Below are 17286 nucleotides of genomic sequence, written 5' to 3' on the forward strand. Positions count from 1 at the left end.
CAGAATTTATTTTTATTAAGATAATTAAATTTGTTAAGTGTAATAATTTATTGCAACGTAGTTGTCTACGGAAAATAATCATATCGAGTACAATCTCGTATATTTTTTGAAAATTTGTGATTGATTGTTATGAGCACTAAGATAACACGATATGAACACGAGCCTTCATCAGGGGATCAGATTTTGTTGCACATTTACTATAGTAACGAAAATTTTAAAACCAAAATAAACGAATCTCAACAAAATATAAAATATAAAATGAGCGTAAAAAATAATGTATACAAATATGTAGATTTATAATATAAATAATATTATATTGTAAAAAGTAACAATGTGTATGTTATAAGGACGGTTGAATTTTTTAAATTATAATTAGTATTTTCATAAGAACACATGTAATCATTAAAATTTTTAACATTTATAGAAAAATTTCTCATCAGTCTTTTTATCTATCAAATAATAATTTATATAAAAATTTGAGTATTATAGAAAGAAGTAAAATAAAAAAATTCTTTTAAACTAACAAAGAAACAGAATAACAGATAACTTCTCTTACAAAATACATCAAACATAAAACAATAGTAAGTATTTAAGTTTTCATAACATTTATAAATTAATATCAAGTCTTGAAAACTCTTATTAAAAACAGAAGTTGGTAGCCATATTATTGTAGATAATGATATTATCAGTTTTATTGTCGTGATAAGAACTATTGCCGGTTGAGTGAAAATAAGAAAGTAAGAAAGGAAACAGGTCGATTTTTATAAACAATCAGAACAATATAAACCCATTTCCTTACTTATTGACTATCTATATATTATGAAAATTGTACTCGTCAATTAATTTTATTTTATATGATAATTAGTAAATTGGTTTAGGTTTGTATTGTAAAAATCTGCAATAACTAAAAAATTACCAACAAAGATGAAGATTGTAAGATGTTTAAAATACCAAAGGATTTTCCTTGATTAGTTTTTTTATTGTAAATTAATAAAAATAATATTTGTATTTTAATAAATCTTAAATTTATTCAATAGATATAAAGTATAGTTACAAAATTATAAAATACATTCACAAGTTTTAAATCATTTAATGAAGTCATTTTTTGCACTGGACTCAATTTTAATAAAATTTTAATTTATTAATTGCGTAATTAATGTATAATTAATTTGATTAATGTGTATATTGGTAATAAAACTTCATAATCATGTTAATTGATTCTTTTTTTGTTTAATTATCCGTTTGTGTATATGTATCAAAAAGTACAATAGAATAAATTATTCAAAATGAATGAATTTTGAAAGTTTTTATATGAAATATTTAAAAATATTATTCAATTGAATATAAATCATTATTTATTGTGTTTTATTTGAATTATAGTATTATTATATCATTAAATATATTAATTACTTAAATATTTATGTAAAGTGTTAAACCCGTTCAAAAAGTATAAAAAAAAAAACATAAAAACTATAATTAAAATTTTTAGTTTACTTTTGATAAAGGTACACACAATTTTAGTACAAAAGTGATTTACCTACATAAAAATGATGGACTTATTCTAATCACCTTCCTATATACACCTTGTAATTTTTTACAAGAGTCCATTGATTTTATTCTGTGTAAATATATTCTTGTTAGCTTTGATGGGAAGCTAAAAAGNATTCAATTGAATATAAATCATTATTTATTGTGTTTTATTTGAATTATAGTATTATTATATCATTAAGTACTAATATTATTAAAATGTGTTTTTTTATGTCTTTCGTCACTCGCTCTCAGATCTTGCTGGACCGATATCTTTCAACGATACGTCAAAAGATTACAAATCCTAACTTGTTGAAGACATTGCCTTGAAATTGAAAAAAATCCACTCGTATTTCCACCATTTACAGGGAAATAATGGAAATAACAAAAAAATGTTGATTTTTAAAATCATTAAATTTTGACTTTTTTTTTTTAACTGCCATAACTTGTTTAAAAATGAACGAAACAAAATATTTTGTTTTTATAATTACCTTAAATATTTTGCTTTCATTTAGTATAATTTTTTAGAAAATCTGACTTTTTATATACCCTCAGGGAGGATTTAAATTAGCAACTTTTGCACAAAAACTTAACTTTTTTAATTTAAGTTTTGAAAACGTTTCGTAAATACTCTGAGCTTTAAACATATATTAAAATAAAACTTATGTGAACATACTATAAGTTAAAGAAAAAAAAATTGTCCTATCGACTTGTCTTTTGTATGTTAACGGTTCCTGAAGTTAAACAAAATAATATTATTTTGGTGTAAAAACAACGGTTTTTTAAGTTGTGATTTTTAATTAAATTTGTCATTACTTTTTTCTATTCCTATTAATAATAAATCATTTTAATAAAAATCATAGGTATCATTTCCATGAAACTTTTGGTGTTTAAATAGATACTATAATTAAAATATTCAGTATTATATTCTGTATAATTATATCCTATAATGTACTAATATAGGTTCCGAATATATATATTTTTGTTACTGATGAAAATTCTTTGTAGATTAGTTTAGACCTAATTATATTAAAATTAGTTTCTGAAAAATGTTGCATCAAGTACTTCAATTTTTATATACGTTTGCCATAAAAATAACAAAATATACTATTACTTTATAATTCTTTATATTTTCTCCATAAAATTTACAATAATATAATATTGTGTATCAATTTTATCCTAATATTAATTACTATTATAAAAACTATAAATTACTCATTATTTAATTATGTATAACTTATAAATCTACGAATTACTAATCAGAATATATTTTATATCAGAAAAAGTTTCCACCAATTTCATAAAAGTATACATTATGTACAGTTATGCATTGAAGCGTATTTTATGATAGTGATTTTAATCACTGTCAGAATTATTTATACTTGTTTAAACTATGCCACGTTTCCACTGTACCATAAGCCCACTAAGCTATTGTTTTTTTATTTTAATGTACATTGTGTTATCTTAAATTTGATGAAGTTTTAGAATATTATTATTAAAAATTGATTGCACATTATACATAGTACATCCATTCTTTTAATTATCGTATAAGCACAGAAAAAGATAAAGCCAAATGATGCACTTTCTGTGTATCTCAAATTTTGACTATTTCTTGAAATTTCATTAATATGCATTGACATTTATGTATACATCTTCTTCTTCTTCCTCGTCTTAATTCCAACTACTTGGGGTCGGCCAGCATTCATGTATACATGCATAATCAATTATTTGATGTAATAATTATAGCAAAAGATGTTGTACAATAACTAAGTTTGGTTATTGTAGTGACACTGCATTGTGGCAGGTTTGAATTGTCAGTTAATTCCGAATTGAACGATCTGGTTTTAACTTAATTGTGGTATAAGTACGATGTAGAACTTACACCTGGTAACGATAACTGTTAATTAAAATTTGATATCATTTTCACGAAAAAGAAATTGATAATATAATAAAATTAAAAAGTTGATAAAAATATTACGTTTTGTTTTTATAAAATTAATTTTGGTATTCCCAAAGTAAAATTTTTATGAGAACTAGTTTAATATTATTTTTATTTGTGATGCGTTTTCAAATTTATTTTAGTTTAACTATTATTCAAAATTATATTGTTTCATTCTAAATAACTTAAATTCTTTTGTAGTTAAAATTTGATAAATAGTTTTAAGTAGATTAATTTGTTAAAATGCCAAAGTTAGAGGTTGGAAATCGAGTTGAACTTACTGGAAAAAATATACAAGGCAATGTAGCTTTTATCGGAACAACTCATTTTGAAACTGGAACATGGGTTGGTATTATATTAGATGAACCAAAAGGGAAAAATAATGGAATTATTAAAAATCGTCAAGGCATTTCAAAAACATATTTTGAGGTATTGAGACTTCAGTTTTATATTATAATAATATTTTATAAGTGAAAATATGTTAATTAATAATTTAAATTGTATGTTTTCTGCTTTTTAGTGTGAAGAAAATCATGGCATATTTGTAAGACAATCTCATCTAACCCTCATTGGTGAAAATGGAACTCGTTTTGATATGGCTACTAGTACAGAATCTTTGGCATCAAAATCAGCAAAGTCTAGACTTAGTAGGCATGTATTTTAAATATTATTTAAAATGTTATCATAAAAATATTTTATATTAAGTGTTTATCTTTAACACTAATTAGCTTACGAAAAAAGATAGATGCAAATGTGTAAGTCAAATTTATATGTATGTTAATACATTTTTTAAATGTATTAATTTATTATTTAGTTCTAGACAGTCGTTATCTGGAACTAGTAGACTAAGTACAATGGGTTCTAAAAATAAAGATGATACATTTACATCTCCAGTGTCTCGCACTTCTTCTCAGTCATCTTTGGTTGGAAGCAATCGCACTCCTTCACAATCATCTATAATACCTCCCTCTCGCGCTCTACCCACCCGAACACCATCACAACCATCCATGCGTGCACCATCTAGAACATTGTCACAAACTTCATTTACAGAAGTTGAAACAACTCCAAAGCGATCATCCTTTGTGGAGGTATTTTTTTTTAACATTTACATTTTAGTATTAGAGTCTTAATACAATTTTATTGGTTTTACAATTACTAATCTGTTTGACTACATTGATAGTTTTTTTTATTATTAATATTTACAAATAATTTGAATAAAAATTGACTCAGCACTAAGGTCACTTCATTTTTTCCCTTTAAATTGTACTTATATGTTTAAATGTAATCATGAAATTTTTTGAACTAAAATATGATGAAATTAATTTAATTCTTGTTATATGGCTCTATTCAATTAATTCTTATTATTTGCTAAAGTTTATTTTATTACCTAGTCTTTTGTAAAGGTATATTATTTTTTAGCAATTACCAAGTAGTGAAAAACCAAGTCGGTTATCTAAATTAATTACACCAAAAATGAAATCATCTGTTGAAACACAAATAACCAAATCATTGACACTGTTAAAAGATATATCTAATCCTGAAGTAATTTTTATTTTATTGAAAAGTTGAAAGTTAAGTGGGATTTTCTTGTGTTCTAACTTTTTTGTAATGTATTTTTATAGTGTGTTTTAAAATATAAATCCAAGAATTATTATTAAGTTTTATAAACATTAATTGTTATCATAGTCTATATTCTGTATATAATGGTTTTTTATCCTTAATCGGTGAATTTATGATTAAAATATTCTGGTGATTTTTATATTCAATCATTTTAATTTAAAAGTAAATTGAAATGCCAGAAGTATTGTCTTGTTTTTTTTTAAATCTATTTATTTAAATATTTAATATAAATTAGGTGCCATTATTTTATTTCTTTTTACACAGTAAAATATTGATTTATTAAGTTATAGTCATTAGCAAACAGGGAAATTATAATTTTAATTAATATTGTTATAATATGTTAATTCAAAAACTCTAAGCTCAATGGAAGAGAGAATTTTCGTTCAAGGAAAATTTATTTTTTCCTCAATATTGCGTTAGACTAACCATCTGTTTAAGAGAGTGTTGATTAAAATAATTGTATGTTATGTGTTGTATATAAATAGTGCACGGGCAAAAGGTATGGAAATGGAATGCTTTTAGAAATAAAAAGAAAAATACTCTTTTTTTAAAACTAACTTCACTTCATAACTGTGTTTTAAAAACAATAAATAAATAAATTTAATATAATATTGAGTCAAGATGTCTATTACAAAATTATTTAAAAATTAACATAATTGTTTAATGTATTATTTTTTGATAAGCTTGATATTGTCTGTTATAAATGACATATTTTAAAAACATAACAATTTGGGCTGTATTTAAACTCTGACAAAACTGCTATAATACATTTCACAAACTCCGACATATCATACAAGTACAAATGTGTATGTTTAATTTAATTGTATAAAAAGTTAATAATATTATATAATACTTTAAAAAAAAAATCCAATCCAATTCAAATTTATACAAATATATACTTTCAAATTCAATCAATAATAATATAATGCAGAAGTAAGTTATAATTAACAAATGAAAAACCCTACATTAATTTTGATAAATAATAAAAATCTCAAAATATTATAAATAAAACATTTACTATTATATATATATATATTTTATATAACTTTATTATCCCTTCAATAATTTGTTTCATAATATAATATTATAATTCATGTAGCGTGTAATTTAAATACATGAACATTTTGACATTTTTTTTTATTTAACCTAAAATTTTATTATGTCATCAGAATCCATAATTTATCTACACATATCAGCTGATAACTTATGTGCCAATCCATAATAGAATTAGAAAATTTCATATTTTTCTGAGTTTGTGAAATGCAATTTATCAGTTTTGTTAGAGTTCACATATTTAAAATTTGGGAAGGATTATCATAGACAAAGTATTCAATCATTTGTAATTTGTGTACATTCAACTATAATAATTATTAACTTACAATAATTTGATGTTTTAAATAATGTAGACTGAATTTGTTGAAGCTCTTAAATCACACTACACTATAGGTCAGTCTGCTACACCTAATTCAAATGTATCTACTCCTACTCAAAGATCAACTTTGGTAGCTGCTGAAGCTACTGAAATTCAAGGGCTAAAAGATCAAGTTCAAGATTTATCTGAAAAGTTAGATGTTGTTAAAAGTAAATATGTCATTTAACTAAATAATTTATGATACTAATAAGAGTCAAGTTTAACTCTTATTGGATTGGAAAATTATTTAATTTTTTAAGTAATGATGTTAACATAATAAGTAAATATACAATGTTAAAATGAATTAAAGTATTAATAATAAAGTTAAAATTTAAAATGATTATACTGAAATAATTTAGGTAAAAATATGTTTTATCCTTTATTTATTGGTACATACTAAAATTTTAATTTTTAATTTATGTAAAGTTTTCAGTAAATATGAAAATTCAATCATTTATTTATAAATTTAAAAAAAAAAAAAAAAAAAATGTACTATGACACCTTAGTCTAAACATTTCTATTGAAGAAGATTTATAATTTTATTTTTCGGAATATAAATTATCATACTGTTTTCTATAGTAATAGCTATTTGCAAAATGTCTTATACTTCACACTGATTAAATTTTTTTTTTTTACTAAAATTAGATTAATATTAAAAAATGGATTTGTAATTTTTTTTATCTATTTTGATTTTTTAGCAAGACTTAAAGAAAAATCTCATGAAATTGATATGATGAAACTTCAGTTAGATCAAGCATCAGAATTTAAAAGTAAAATTATGGAATCTCACTCAGCTTTGAAAAAAGAATTAGAGCAAGTTAAATTAGAAAAATTAGAGGCTTTAGAAGGCAAAGATGAATATAGTGAAATTGCTGAAACTTTGGAAATGGCAACTCTTGATAAAGAAATGGCTGAAGTTAAGGCTGAAACCCTTCAACTTGAGTTAGATCAGGCTAAGGAACGAATTGAAGAATTGACTGTAGACTTAGAACTGTTGAAAGCAGAATTAGAAAAGGGTAGTGGAAATGATTCAGAAGATGGTGTTAATTCATTTAAAGTAAAACAACTTGAACAACAAAATTTACGTCTTCGTGAAACTTTAGTTAAGTTAGTTTAAAAATATTTTAGTACCTTTTTATTATTGTTTTGTATTATAATTTCTTTAAATGTAGGCTGCGTGACTTGTCTGCTCATGAAAAACATCAAACTCAGAATTTACAAAGAGAAATTGAAGAAAAAACAAAACAATGTACTGATTTGCAAAAGTCAAATGATAAGTTAACTGCTCGAGTACAAGAGCTTACTTCTCAAGTTAATGATTTACATGAACAGGTATGTATGGTTATTAATAATTATAATTATGATCATAATATGCATAATTTTTTTTTATTTAAAAGGTTGATGCCGCTCTTGGAGCTGAAGAATTAGTTGAACTTTTGGGTCAACAGAAATTAAATCTAGAAGATAAAGTAGCAGAACTTGAAGAGGCAGTTACTGACCTTGAAGCTATTCAAGATATAAATGATCAATTACAGGAAGACAGTAGGGAATTGGAAATGCAGTTACGTGAAGAATTAGATATAGCCAATGCTAATGTTCGAGAGGTATGTTTAATAAATGTATTCATATATATGCTGTTTTCATTGCAATATAAGATTTATACTAAATATTAAAAAGTAATGAAATGGGTCTATTGCTACAAACTATGAAAATAATAAATATCCTTTTTTTATATACTGAACATTTTATACTTTAAAATGTATTTATTAAATAATTTATTTTGGTAAATTTTTTTAATAGTGTATTAAAGAGAAAGAACGCGCATTAGAAAGCTTAGCTGATCGTAGTTTAGTAATTGTAAAATTTAGAGATTTAGTTAATGAATTGCGTGAGCAAAATCAAGATTTGCAAGCTCAATTAATGAAGGAATCTGCTTCCAAAGATGAAGTTCGTTCATCAATACCCGAGATGCTTGATTTCAAAGTAAGATATATTATATTTTTCATATTACTTAGTATAAAATTTTTTAATGTTTATATAATTGTATGAAACTATTATGATATTTTATGCTTAATTAGATGTTATGGCTGTTTTATATTAATTATATTTCTTTATTAAACTATGTGAAAACATACATTTATACTTTTTAGAAAATGTTTGCTGAAACTAAAGCGCATAGTCGAGCAATTGATTTAGAACTACGTAGAATGGAAACTCAAGAAGCGCAGCAACATATACAATACCTTTTAGCTTATATGCCTGATTCATTTATGACTATTGGAGGTACATTAAAGAAATACAATTTTTTTAAATGTATTATTATTAAAAAAAAATTGTCATTTTATTATGTGTACTTTCCAAAAATAATTTGTGTCTTTAATATTGGCTTTCAATTGAACATTTAATAACAAAAAATTGTGTTAATGAAAACTCAATTATGTTATTCTTGGCTCTGAAGACAATTAATAACACGATGTTTTAATTCCCTTAAATACAATAGACATATATTTTAATCAAAGTTAGCAAGACTTAAAATATTTTTAAGCCTGGATAAATGGGGGGATGGTCCCCAGAACTTATAAATTTTGAGGGCCTATTGAGGCATGAATGACTGACCTAAACGTTAAAATACAGTAAATATATTTTTTTTTAGTATAATTTTTTTAATTATAATTTATTATATTTTTATTAATTAGATTTAATATTATCTATGTATTATACTAAATTTTGATCACGCTATGTACATGCATTTCACAACTAAAACATACTATTCTTATTACAAATACACTATACATTCTATTTATTTGATTATTTTTTAACATGAAGACTGTATTAAGAGTATTATTAAATTAAAAAATAGTTGTTATTTGATTATATAATTATAATTTATTAAACTTTACTATTTTTTTTTTAAATAAGTTAAAGAACTATTTTTTTAAATATTTTGTATAATTAATTATTTATAGGTGATTACGATGCTATCTTGTCACTTTTGCTACTACCTCGAATGATTTGGAAGAGTGAAATATTAATGACACATGTACGAGACAAATATCCGGATATACAAGAAATAACTAAAGAAACATTAATGAAAGATCACTCTGCTGAACAATTTTCTACGCGTTCTAGGTTATCATTTTACTTGTATAATTTACAGGTATTTTTATATATAAATTTAATTGATTGTGTATAATCTTTATTTTTTTCTTTGTATTATTTAAGGGAGCCTTAAGACAATTTATTTATGGACTGAACACAACATCACCAGAGACATTAATTAAAGTTGGTGAATCTTTTCCAGATATGATGATTCAAGAAAAAGTACTTAATGGTTATATTGAAATGCTCAAAATTGATCAAGTATGTAATTAGTTTTGTTTATTTAAAATATTTAATTATTTTAAAATGTTAAATAGTTGGATGAGAATGTCAACACTGAGAATTTAGAAAAATGTGTAGCCTATTTCAATAATGTTTACAAACCACTAATTCAAGATTTTCATCCTCATTATGAACACTTATTATTAGATAATATATCATTATTGTTTGCAGCATGTAACACAATCCAAACAGACGCTAATATTATAAAATGTGTTATTCAAGTAATTTGAAAATGAAAAAATTACATCAATTGTTTATTATTTATTTTATATTTTTTTAACTTCTATATTTTGTTAAAGGATGATGTGTCTACAACAAACATTTCCAAATTTTGTGATGATATATCAGTTGCATGTGAAGTGGTTACTCAACATTTAAAACAAATAAAAAAACGGGCTGACATAAATAATTCTGTTAAAGTAGATCTAAGTTCTACTATACAATATGCAGAAAAATTAATATCTGTTTTAAGAGAAACAGCCAGAAGTGCAGTATCTCAAATTTCATTGGCTGCAGGTACTATTTAAACATAAATATTACAAATTGAATTTGATTTATTGTGTACGTAATTATAAACTGATGTATTATAAAATGGATATGTATTCCAATGCATTAGAGAGTCCATTATTATACCTTTTTAAATAAATAATAAGAATACTTCTAAATTTCTTTCATAAGTTGTAAAAAATAATGTTTATAAAATTTAGTTTGAATTATACAACCTTAATAGTGTTGAAAATCAAACATTAATTATAGCTTTTTCATAATTTACTATTATTAAAATACAAAAATCTATAAATCTGTGAATGTGTAAACTACTAAATTTTCTATATATTTATAAATAAGTTAACATTTTTTCACATATGATATAACCATTGATTTAATAAAATAATTTAGAATTGTAGTTCATAAACTGCAATTCCAAATTTTTTTTTTAAACTATCACTAAATTAAATTAGATGATTGATTAATTATTAATTATTAGCAGCTTTGATACAAAGCTGAGAAGGTATTAATTTTTCCATGATGTGTTTTTTTTTTTATGTCTGTTGCTACTTTTTCTCAGCTCTCATTGGACCGATTTCTTTCAACAATACGTCAAAAGATCACAAATCGTATCTAGTTGAAGAAATTACCCTTAAAAANTTTTTCTATTAAATTCTAGGTTTTGTATTTTATTTTATTTTAAAATATCTTATTAGGAGAATACATGGTGAAAATAGCTACCGTATTTAAAAATATGCTATTATTGTGTTAAAATTCTTGGTTTTGTATTTTATTTTATTATAAGGGGATTACACTGATTTTCATAAATATTATATCAATCTAAATGACATAGTATAAAAAATTAATCATATTTAAATTTTTTTGTTTCTTTGAAGTCGAGAAAAATAACTTTAAAATTTGAACTAGCTAAATTTCCATTTTTATTAAGTGACGAATGAGACGTACGGTTTTTGAGACGGTAACACTTGGGTCTTTCACGACTATGGCACTAAATTTTTTTTAAATTCTTTTTGAGTTAAAAAAAAATGTTTAACTCATTTGATTTTTATCTCATTTAGATTCAATAACTTCAATAAATATCAAGGATTCCATTACTGTAGTCTCCTCTCGTGAGAAGAAATTCATATTAATATTATTTTACTATGTTTTTTTTTTTTTTGTAGCTATCATTTATTTTCTCAGCTTTCATTTGACCTACTTTTTAGACAAATTTTTTTTTTTATATTAAACACTATCAATAGATTTGCATCGAAGCGTTTTTTATGATAGTGATTTTAATCACTGTCAGATATCATCTATGCCACGACCCCACTGTGCTGGGTTTTGCCATTTTTAGCAATATTGAAATTTTAAGAAGTATAGAGGATTAATAAGTTTTTTTTTGATATTTGTTTTAGTAAAAATAAATTGTTGAAACTTGTTTAATGTTACAATTATTTGAAACTAAAATTATTAGATAAAATATTATTTCACTTGTTGAAACATACAGAATCATAACTTGGGTGGTACTGGAAAAAATTGTCCAAATCAAAAATTGTTAAAAATGAAGATAAATATCATATGTTTTACATATTTATTATAAAAAGAAATTTTTTAGTTTTATCTTTAAAAATAAATCATAAGTATAGATATTTTTAAAATAAAAATTAATATTAATAATATTAATTTGTATTAACTATTATATATTATTAAAATTAGTATATTTTGTTCTTATTTTTAAAAATTCTTAAATTTAATAAATCTGTTTTGGAAAATACATAATTTACTCTAAATATTAGATGACAAGAAAATTAATAGCAAAAGTATTATGCAAGTAATGATTAATTCAGTTGAAAAAGTATTTGGAAAAGATCAAGCTGTTAAGGGAGTCACTATATGTTTGAAAATGTGTGTTGGGACACTTGCTGGTGAAGTAGCTGGTGCAGCACAAGCTGTTCAAGAAGCAGATTTATCTAACTCTTCTACAGAAATGCCAAATGTAATGGACTTCATATGTATTAAAAATAAAAATGTGTTAATTATTATATTTACTTTTAGGTGGTTCCTCCAATAATAAAACGTGCTAAGCAAGTTAAAAATGAGTTAGAAGAAACAAAAACATTAAGGAACACCATCAAAACTAAAGAAAATGACATCCTAGAATTGAAGATGGCTCTAAGAACTAAACAAGAAGAGATTGGTGAACTTAATGTTAGGAAAGAATTAGCTGAAAAGAAATTATCCACTACTATACATGAATCGGAAATTGCAGTTGAAAAATTACAAGTAAATATTAAATAATCATTTAAACAGTTTCAATAAAATATTGTATTTTTTCAGAGAAAACTCGATGAAACTCAACAGCAACTTAAAAGAAAATCTAAAGAATATGAAGAAACAATGGATCACTTACAAGCTGACATTGATTCGTTAGAAATCGAAAAAGGGGAACTTAAAAATAAACTTAAAAACTATTCTAAAAAAATGCTTATTGATGGTATTAGTAAATCTGCTTCTAGTAAATATATTTTTTTTTATATGATTTACTATTATATATATAAATTTATTTTTTAAACATAGAAAACATTTTTACAATATAAAAATTATAGAAAACATATATTTTCACAGTTACCAATATGGGAAATGATAATAAGTCATATCAAGAATCTCCATTTTTAATGAACGAATTGAAATTGACTAAAATGGCTTTAAAACATGAAATAAATCAAAGGGCTAACCTTGAAGATAATTACTGTAAAAAACTATTTTCACAATTGAAACCATTGCCAGTATGTATCGTGGTAGTAATGATATAATTTGTTTAGCCTCAGGACAAGTTTTTATTTTATTAGCTTGTTATTTTACTTGTTGATTCATGATAATAGTACCTGCTTTGTGAGTTAATTGTATTCTAATGTTATTTTTAAGGTACCTGATAAACCATCCGAAGAAGAAAAAGAACGTATTATGAAGTTAAGAAAAGAAGGAAATGATATTTTAAATGTATGTAAGAACAGATCTTTAAACTTCATAAACTTTCATGAAAATAATTTATATTTTTACATTTTTATATATTTATAAATAACAATTTTACAGGATTTCCAAAAGACATTAAAGAACATAAGTGTTGTGGATGTTACTAAAAGAGTTCCAGGAAGAAAAATAATACCAGATCAAAATGTTTCTGCTAAACAATTAATTGATAATAATTTGCAATGGAAACAGTTAAAAAAAAGATTAGATGCTTTACAAGTAAATATATGTTGTAAAATGTATTATGTATTATTTTGATAATTATTCTTTTTTAGGATAATTTTAATAAAGAAATTATAAGTCGTCAACAGTTTGGTTGTATTGAAACTGACATAACTACCTTCCCTACTCCTGCACTTAAGAAAGTAAAAGATTTAAAATTATTATTAATTTTAAACTTATAATCATAAAAATATTTTTATTTCTAAATAGGCATTAGAAGAAGAAGAGCCTGTGTTAGCTGCAGAGTTTGTGATACCAAAACCTATTAATTGGACAGGACCCTCTGACATTAGAATGGAAATGGATACTAAAATGTTAGCTTCATTACAAATGAAAATCACAAATGCTGCTCAAATCAATCCTTTTGTTCGGTGAGTTATTAATAGTGTATCAAAAATCCTGCATTTTACAAACATATAATTGATTAATACCTATGTATTATACTACAAGTTATAAAAAAAAATTTGATTCCACAACTTAATTTTAATGTATAAACAGCCCCTAAAGTTAAACAAAAAGTGCTATTTTTTGTAAAAATAGATGATTTTTTTATTTTTATTATTTTCTACATTAATTATTTTTTTCTACTGTTTATACTTTAGTACAAACAGTAAAAATATAATAAGGGGTGGTACCCCCAATTTAATAAAAAAAAAAAGCCCCTATCAGAAAAAATAAGTAATAATAAGGCTTAAGTATTGTTAAATGTAAATATTTCAGGGAGGATTTTTATGTACTAGTGTACAAAAAATAAGGATGTTAAAGGGAAGCTTTAGCATTTTGTTTAAAAAAAAAAAACAAATGTTTCTGCTATAGCTAAATATATTTTTAAATCATATTGGTATATTAATGGCTTTGATAAATTACAATTACTAAATTCTAATTAAAATGATTAAATTCTGAAATTATTATCTACTAATGAAGGTTAGATCAGTCAGATTTCTATCTACAATGGTCCTCTTTATACTGGTTACCAACTATGTTGGCGTGTTCCAACTGTACTGGGTTTTTTTTGTATAATGCTCTGTGACAAATTAGATATATTAAAGTGTATAAATTTCTTTATCAAACTATAATTTTATATAATGTATTATTTTACTGAATCTATTGTTTCAGCTATAATTTTGCTTATTCTACTGAAGAACTTTTAGGAGTTCAAGATTTGAGTTAAATATGGTTCATTATTTATTTTCTCAAGCTAGGTTTTACATAAAATAATATTTGTATAATTTAAAATATTATTGTGATACTAATAATTTTAAATGATATATTAAGTAATTTTGATTTAAGTATTTTTTTTTTTAATATTTTATTAGATTTATGTATTTCAAAAGACTATTATACATAATATGTAAAATTATGTTATATATTATATGATAAAATTATGTTGAAAAAAATTTTCTATTTTATGAATTGTAATTGAAAAAGAAGCAAAATAATTTTCTTATATCATGTTTAAATTTGAAATTGCTTAGTTAAATTAAAATTTTTATAATTATTGAGTTAATACTTAAGAATAAATATTTGTAAATATAAATAAAAAAGATAACTGATTAACAAAAGATACTTCATAAATGTGATATAATTTATTTAAACATGATGTTTAATAATTTAATAAAATACAGTGGTGTAGCCTGGAGGATTATCCCCTATTGACAGCAATATTCATTTGTAAAAGATGGTGATGAGCAGAAAAAGAAATATGTGGTCCAAAATATAAAATTTTGTAGATTTTTTTTCTATGAACCCCTTTTTATTATGAAGTTCTGGCTATGCCATAAATTTAATGAAATATTGAATTTTGTTATTTTATGATATATCATAACATGATAACTAATGTATTTATAAACATAAACTAACTATCAGTGGTTTAGTTATGAGTATAAAGAATACATTGATTGAATGGTAAGTAATAAATCACTTAATTTTGACAAATAATTAACAGCTGATTTAAATGAGAATTTGATTGTTTGCAATTGCTTAAAATTTAAATCATGATATTTTACATTGGGGGTCTCTACAAACATATTTCGTGTTAAAATAAAATAAAAAATTTTTCTTAAGTAGTATTTTTATTAATAAGATCCATAGTCTAGGGTATTTTAAATTGATACATTTTAAGAAACAACTTTTATATTTGTTAAAAAAAAATAAAAGGAAATATGAAAACATTACCACAGCTAACAAACAAATATTTGCTGCCCAAAAAGTAAAAAAAAAGATTAGTGAGAAGAAATCAACTATAATCTTTTTTTAGTTTTGACTTAATGCATGTATTAAATCATGAACGAATCTTGATACGTTATAAAGAAATAAAATTTCGAATTCAATTGAGTAGTACATGATACATCAAAGAATAAATGTAAATCAAAATTATTCTACAGTAATTTTTTTTGTATTATTGATTAATTTTGGAATTATTTATTAATAAAGTTTTATTTATACTAATGTTTACAAATGTATTATAGAAATTACGCTAAACAATTCTTGGTAAAATATGAAATTTTAATTTTTGGTGACAATTCTAGAGGGTAATATATATATATATATATTAATAATTAATGATTATGATCACATAAATAATTTTATATAACAGTTAAAATTCACTTTTTTTATATTGGATTCTCTGCTTTTTATATTTGTTTAAAGTTCATACTGCCATAATTTATACGCCTGTATATTATGTTTGCTGCACTGTTATTTTACAACCCTTACACCGCTTACTCAATCTACCACACCGGGTGGTTTTCTCATTATCTCTCTAAATGTAAACTGTAGAACCCCTTAAATCAAATTATTGGCTAGTCGTCAAGTGACTATTTCATATACATTTTTTTCATAAACTTTTTGCCTCAATATTTAAAATTGAATTGTTAACTATGTGATCGATTAAGTTGTTAATGGTGGTTGTTCTACTGTGAAATATTGTGAGTTAATGACACAGTGATCAAATTTTTTATGACCGCCGAACTCGTTTGTCTAGTCTGAGAATATTATTGTTTTAATCTACTTAATTTTTTGAACTATTGAATAGAAAACTGTAATGGAAAAGATGACCGATAAGGGTAAGTAACCTTAAAGTTTTTAATTTTAAAATTGAATTACTTAGTGCGAATATCTTATATTTAGCTTTATTGATCGTAACGAATATTAAGTTTTACAAAAGTTGCCCAAGGTCGTATTTATTGTTCACGACCTTGTTTCATCTTTGTACTGCACTGCAGTACTTAGCCAAAAAAACTATTTTTAGCACAAGTTTTATGTTATGCATATTATTGCACAAAATTATCTTACCATGTATAGCTAAAAATTGATGTAAATTATATTATTTAATTACTTGAGATTAAAGCTTTGATAATGGAAATAAAGTTTATAAAGGTTATTATTATTTTTTTGACCTTTTTTCTGTTTACGCTTTTCTCAACTTGATGTTTGGATTATTTACCCTACATTTATATGTAATATATTAATTTATATAGTCTTTTCATAGAATTAATTGCTATTCCAAATATATAATTTTAGTAAAAAATGACTAATTTTTCAATTGACTCATAATAATATTTATTTTGCAACAAAAAATACTTTTATAATAAATAAACTTTTATAATACTTAATATAAAATTATTGAATTATTTATATTTACACATACACACCTACATATATATAT

The 17286-nt window shown here is 23.4% G+C and overlaps 1 protein-coding gene across 4 annotated transcripts; it reads left to right on the top strand.

Annotated features, from left to right (window-relative positions):
• The first annotated feature begins 3501 nt into the window (after window positions 1-3501).
• LOC126901878 (dynactin subunit 1) lies at window positions 3502-15045 on the top strand. Of its 4 annotated transcripts, none has more exons than XM_050678766.1 (24): window positions 3502-3895; window positions 3987-4117; window positions 4195-4221; window positions 4281-4554; window positions 4886-5008; window positions 6493-6667; window positions 7196-7604; window positions 7670-7829; window positions 7895-8101; window positions 8298-8480; window positions 8648-8780; window positions 9464-9654; window positions 9720-9857; window positions 9914-10099; window positions 10178-10394; window positions 12164-12363; window positions 12423-12650; window positions 12705-12861; window positions 12993-13153; window positions 13293-13367; window positions 13461-13616; window positions 13673-13762; window positions 13830-13990; window positions 14736-15045. In XM_050678766.1, exons 1-24 carry the CDS (start codon window positions 3710-3712, stop codon window positions 14788-14790), a joined length of 4023 nt encoding a protein of 1340 aa, XP_050534723.1. In that variant the 5' UTR covers window positions 3502-3709; the 3' UTR covers window positions 14791-15045. The 4 variants fall into 4 exon arrangements, with proteins under 4 accessions (XP_050534723.1, XP_050534722.1, XP_050534725.1 ...); XM_050678765.1 differs by having other exon boundaries at window positions 12705-12882; window positions 14736-15043; XM_050678768.1 differs by lacking the exon at window positions 4886-5008 and having other exon boundaries at window positions 3503-3895; window positions 12705-12882; window positions 14736-15042.
• Window positions 15046-17286: the final 2241 nt, after the last annotated feature.

This window comes from Daktulosphaira vitifoliae, unplaced genomic scaffold (genome assembly GCF_025091365.1).
Source record: "Daktulosphaira vitifoliae isolate Bord-2020 unplaced genomic scaffold, ASM2509136v1 Scaffold_3, whole genome shotgun sequence".
NCBI lineage: Eukaryota > Metazoa > Arthropoda > Insecta > Hemiptera > Phylloxeridae > Daktulosphaira > Daktulosphaira vitifoliae.

Bases quoted from the DNA above. Each gene is read 5' to 3' on its own strand.
- LOC126901878 (XM_050678765.1), top strand. From the start codon at position 3,710: ATGCCAAAGTTAGAGGTTGGAAATCGAGTTGAACTTACTGGAAAAAAT. The intron at 9,655-9,719 runs GTATTTTTATAT...GTATTATTTAAG, and splicing joins TTTACTTGTATAATTTACAG to GGAGCCTTAAGACAATTTAT. The intron at 13,154-13,292 runs GTATGTATCGTG...GTTATTTTTAAG, and splicing joins CACAATTGAAACCATTGCCA to GTACCTGATAAACCATCCGA.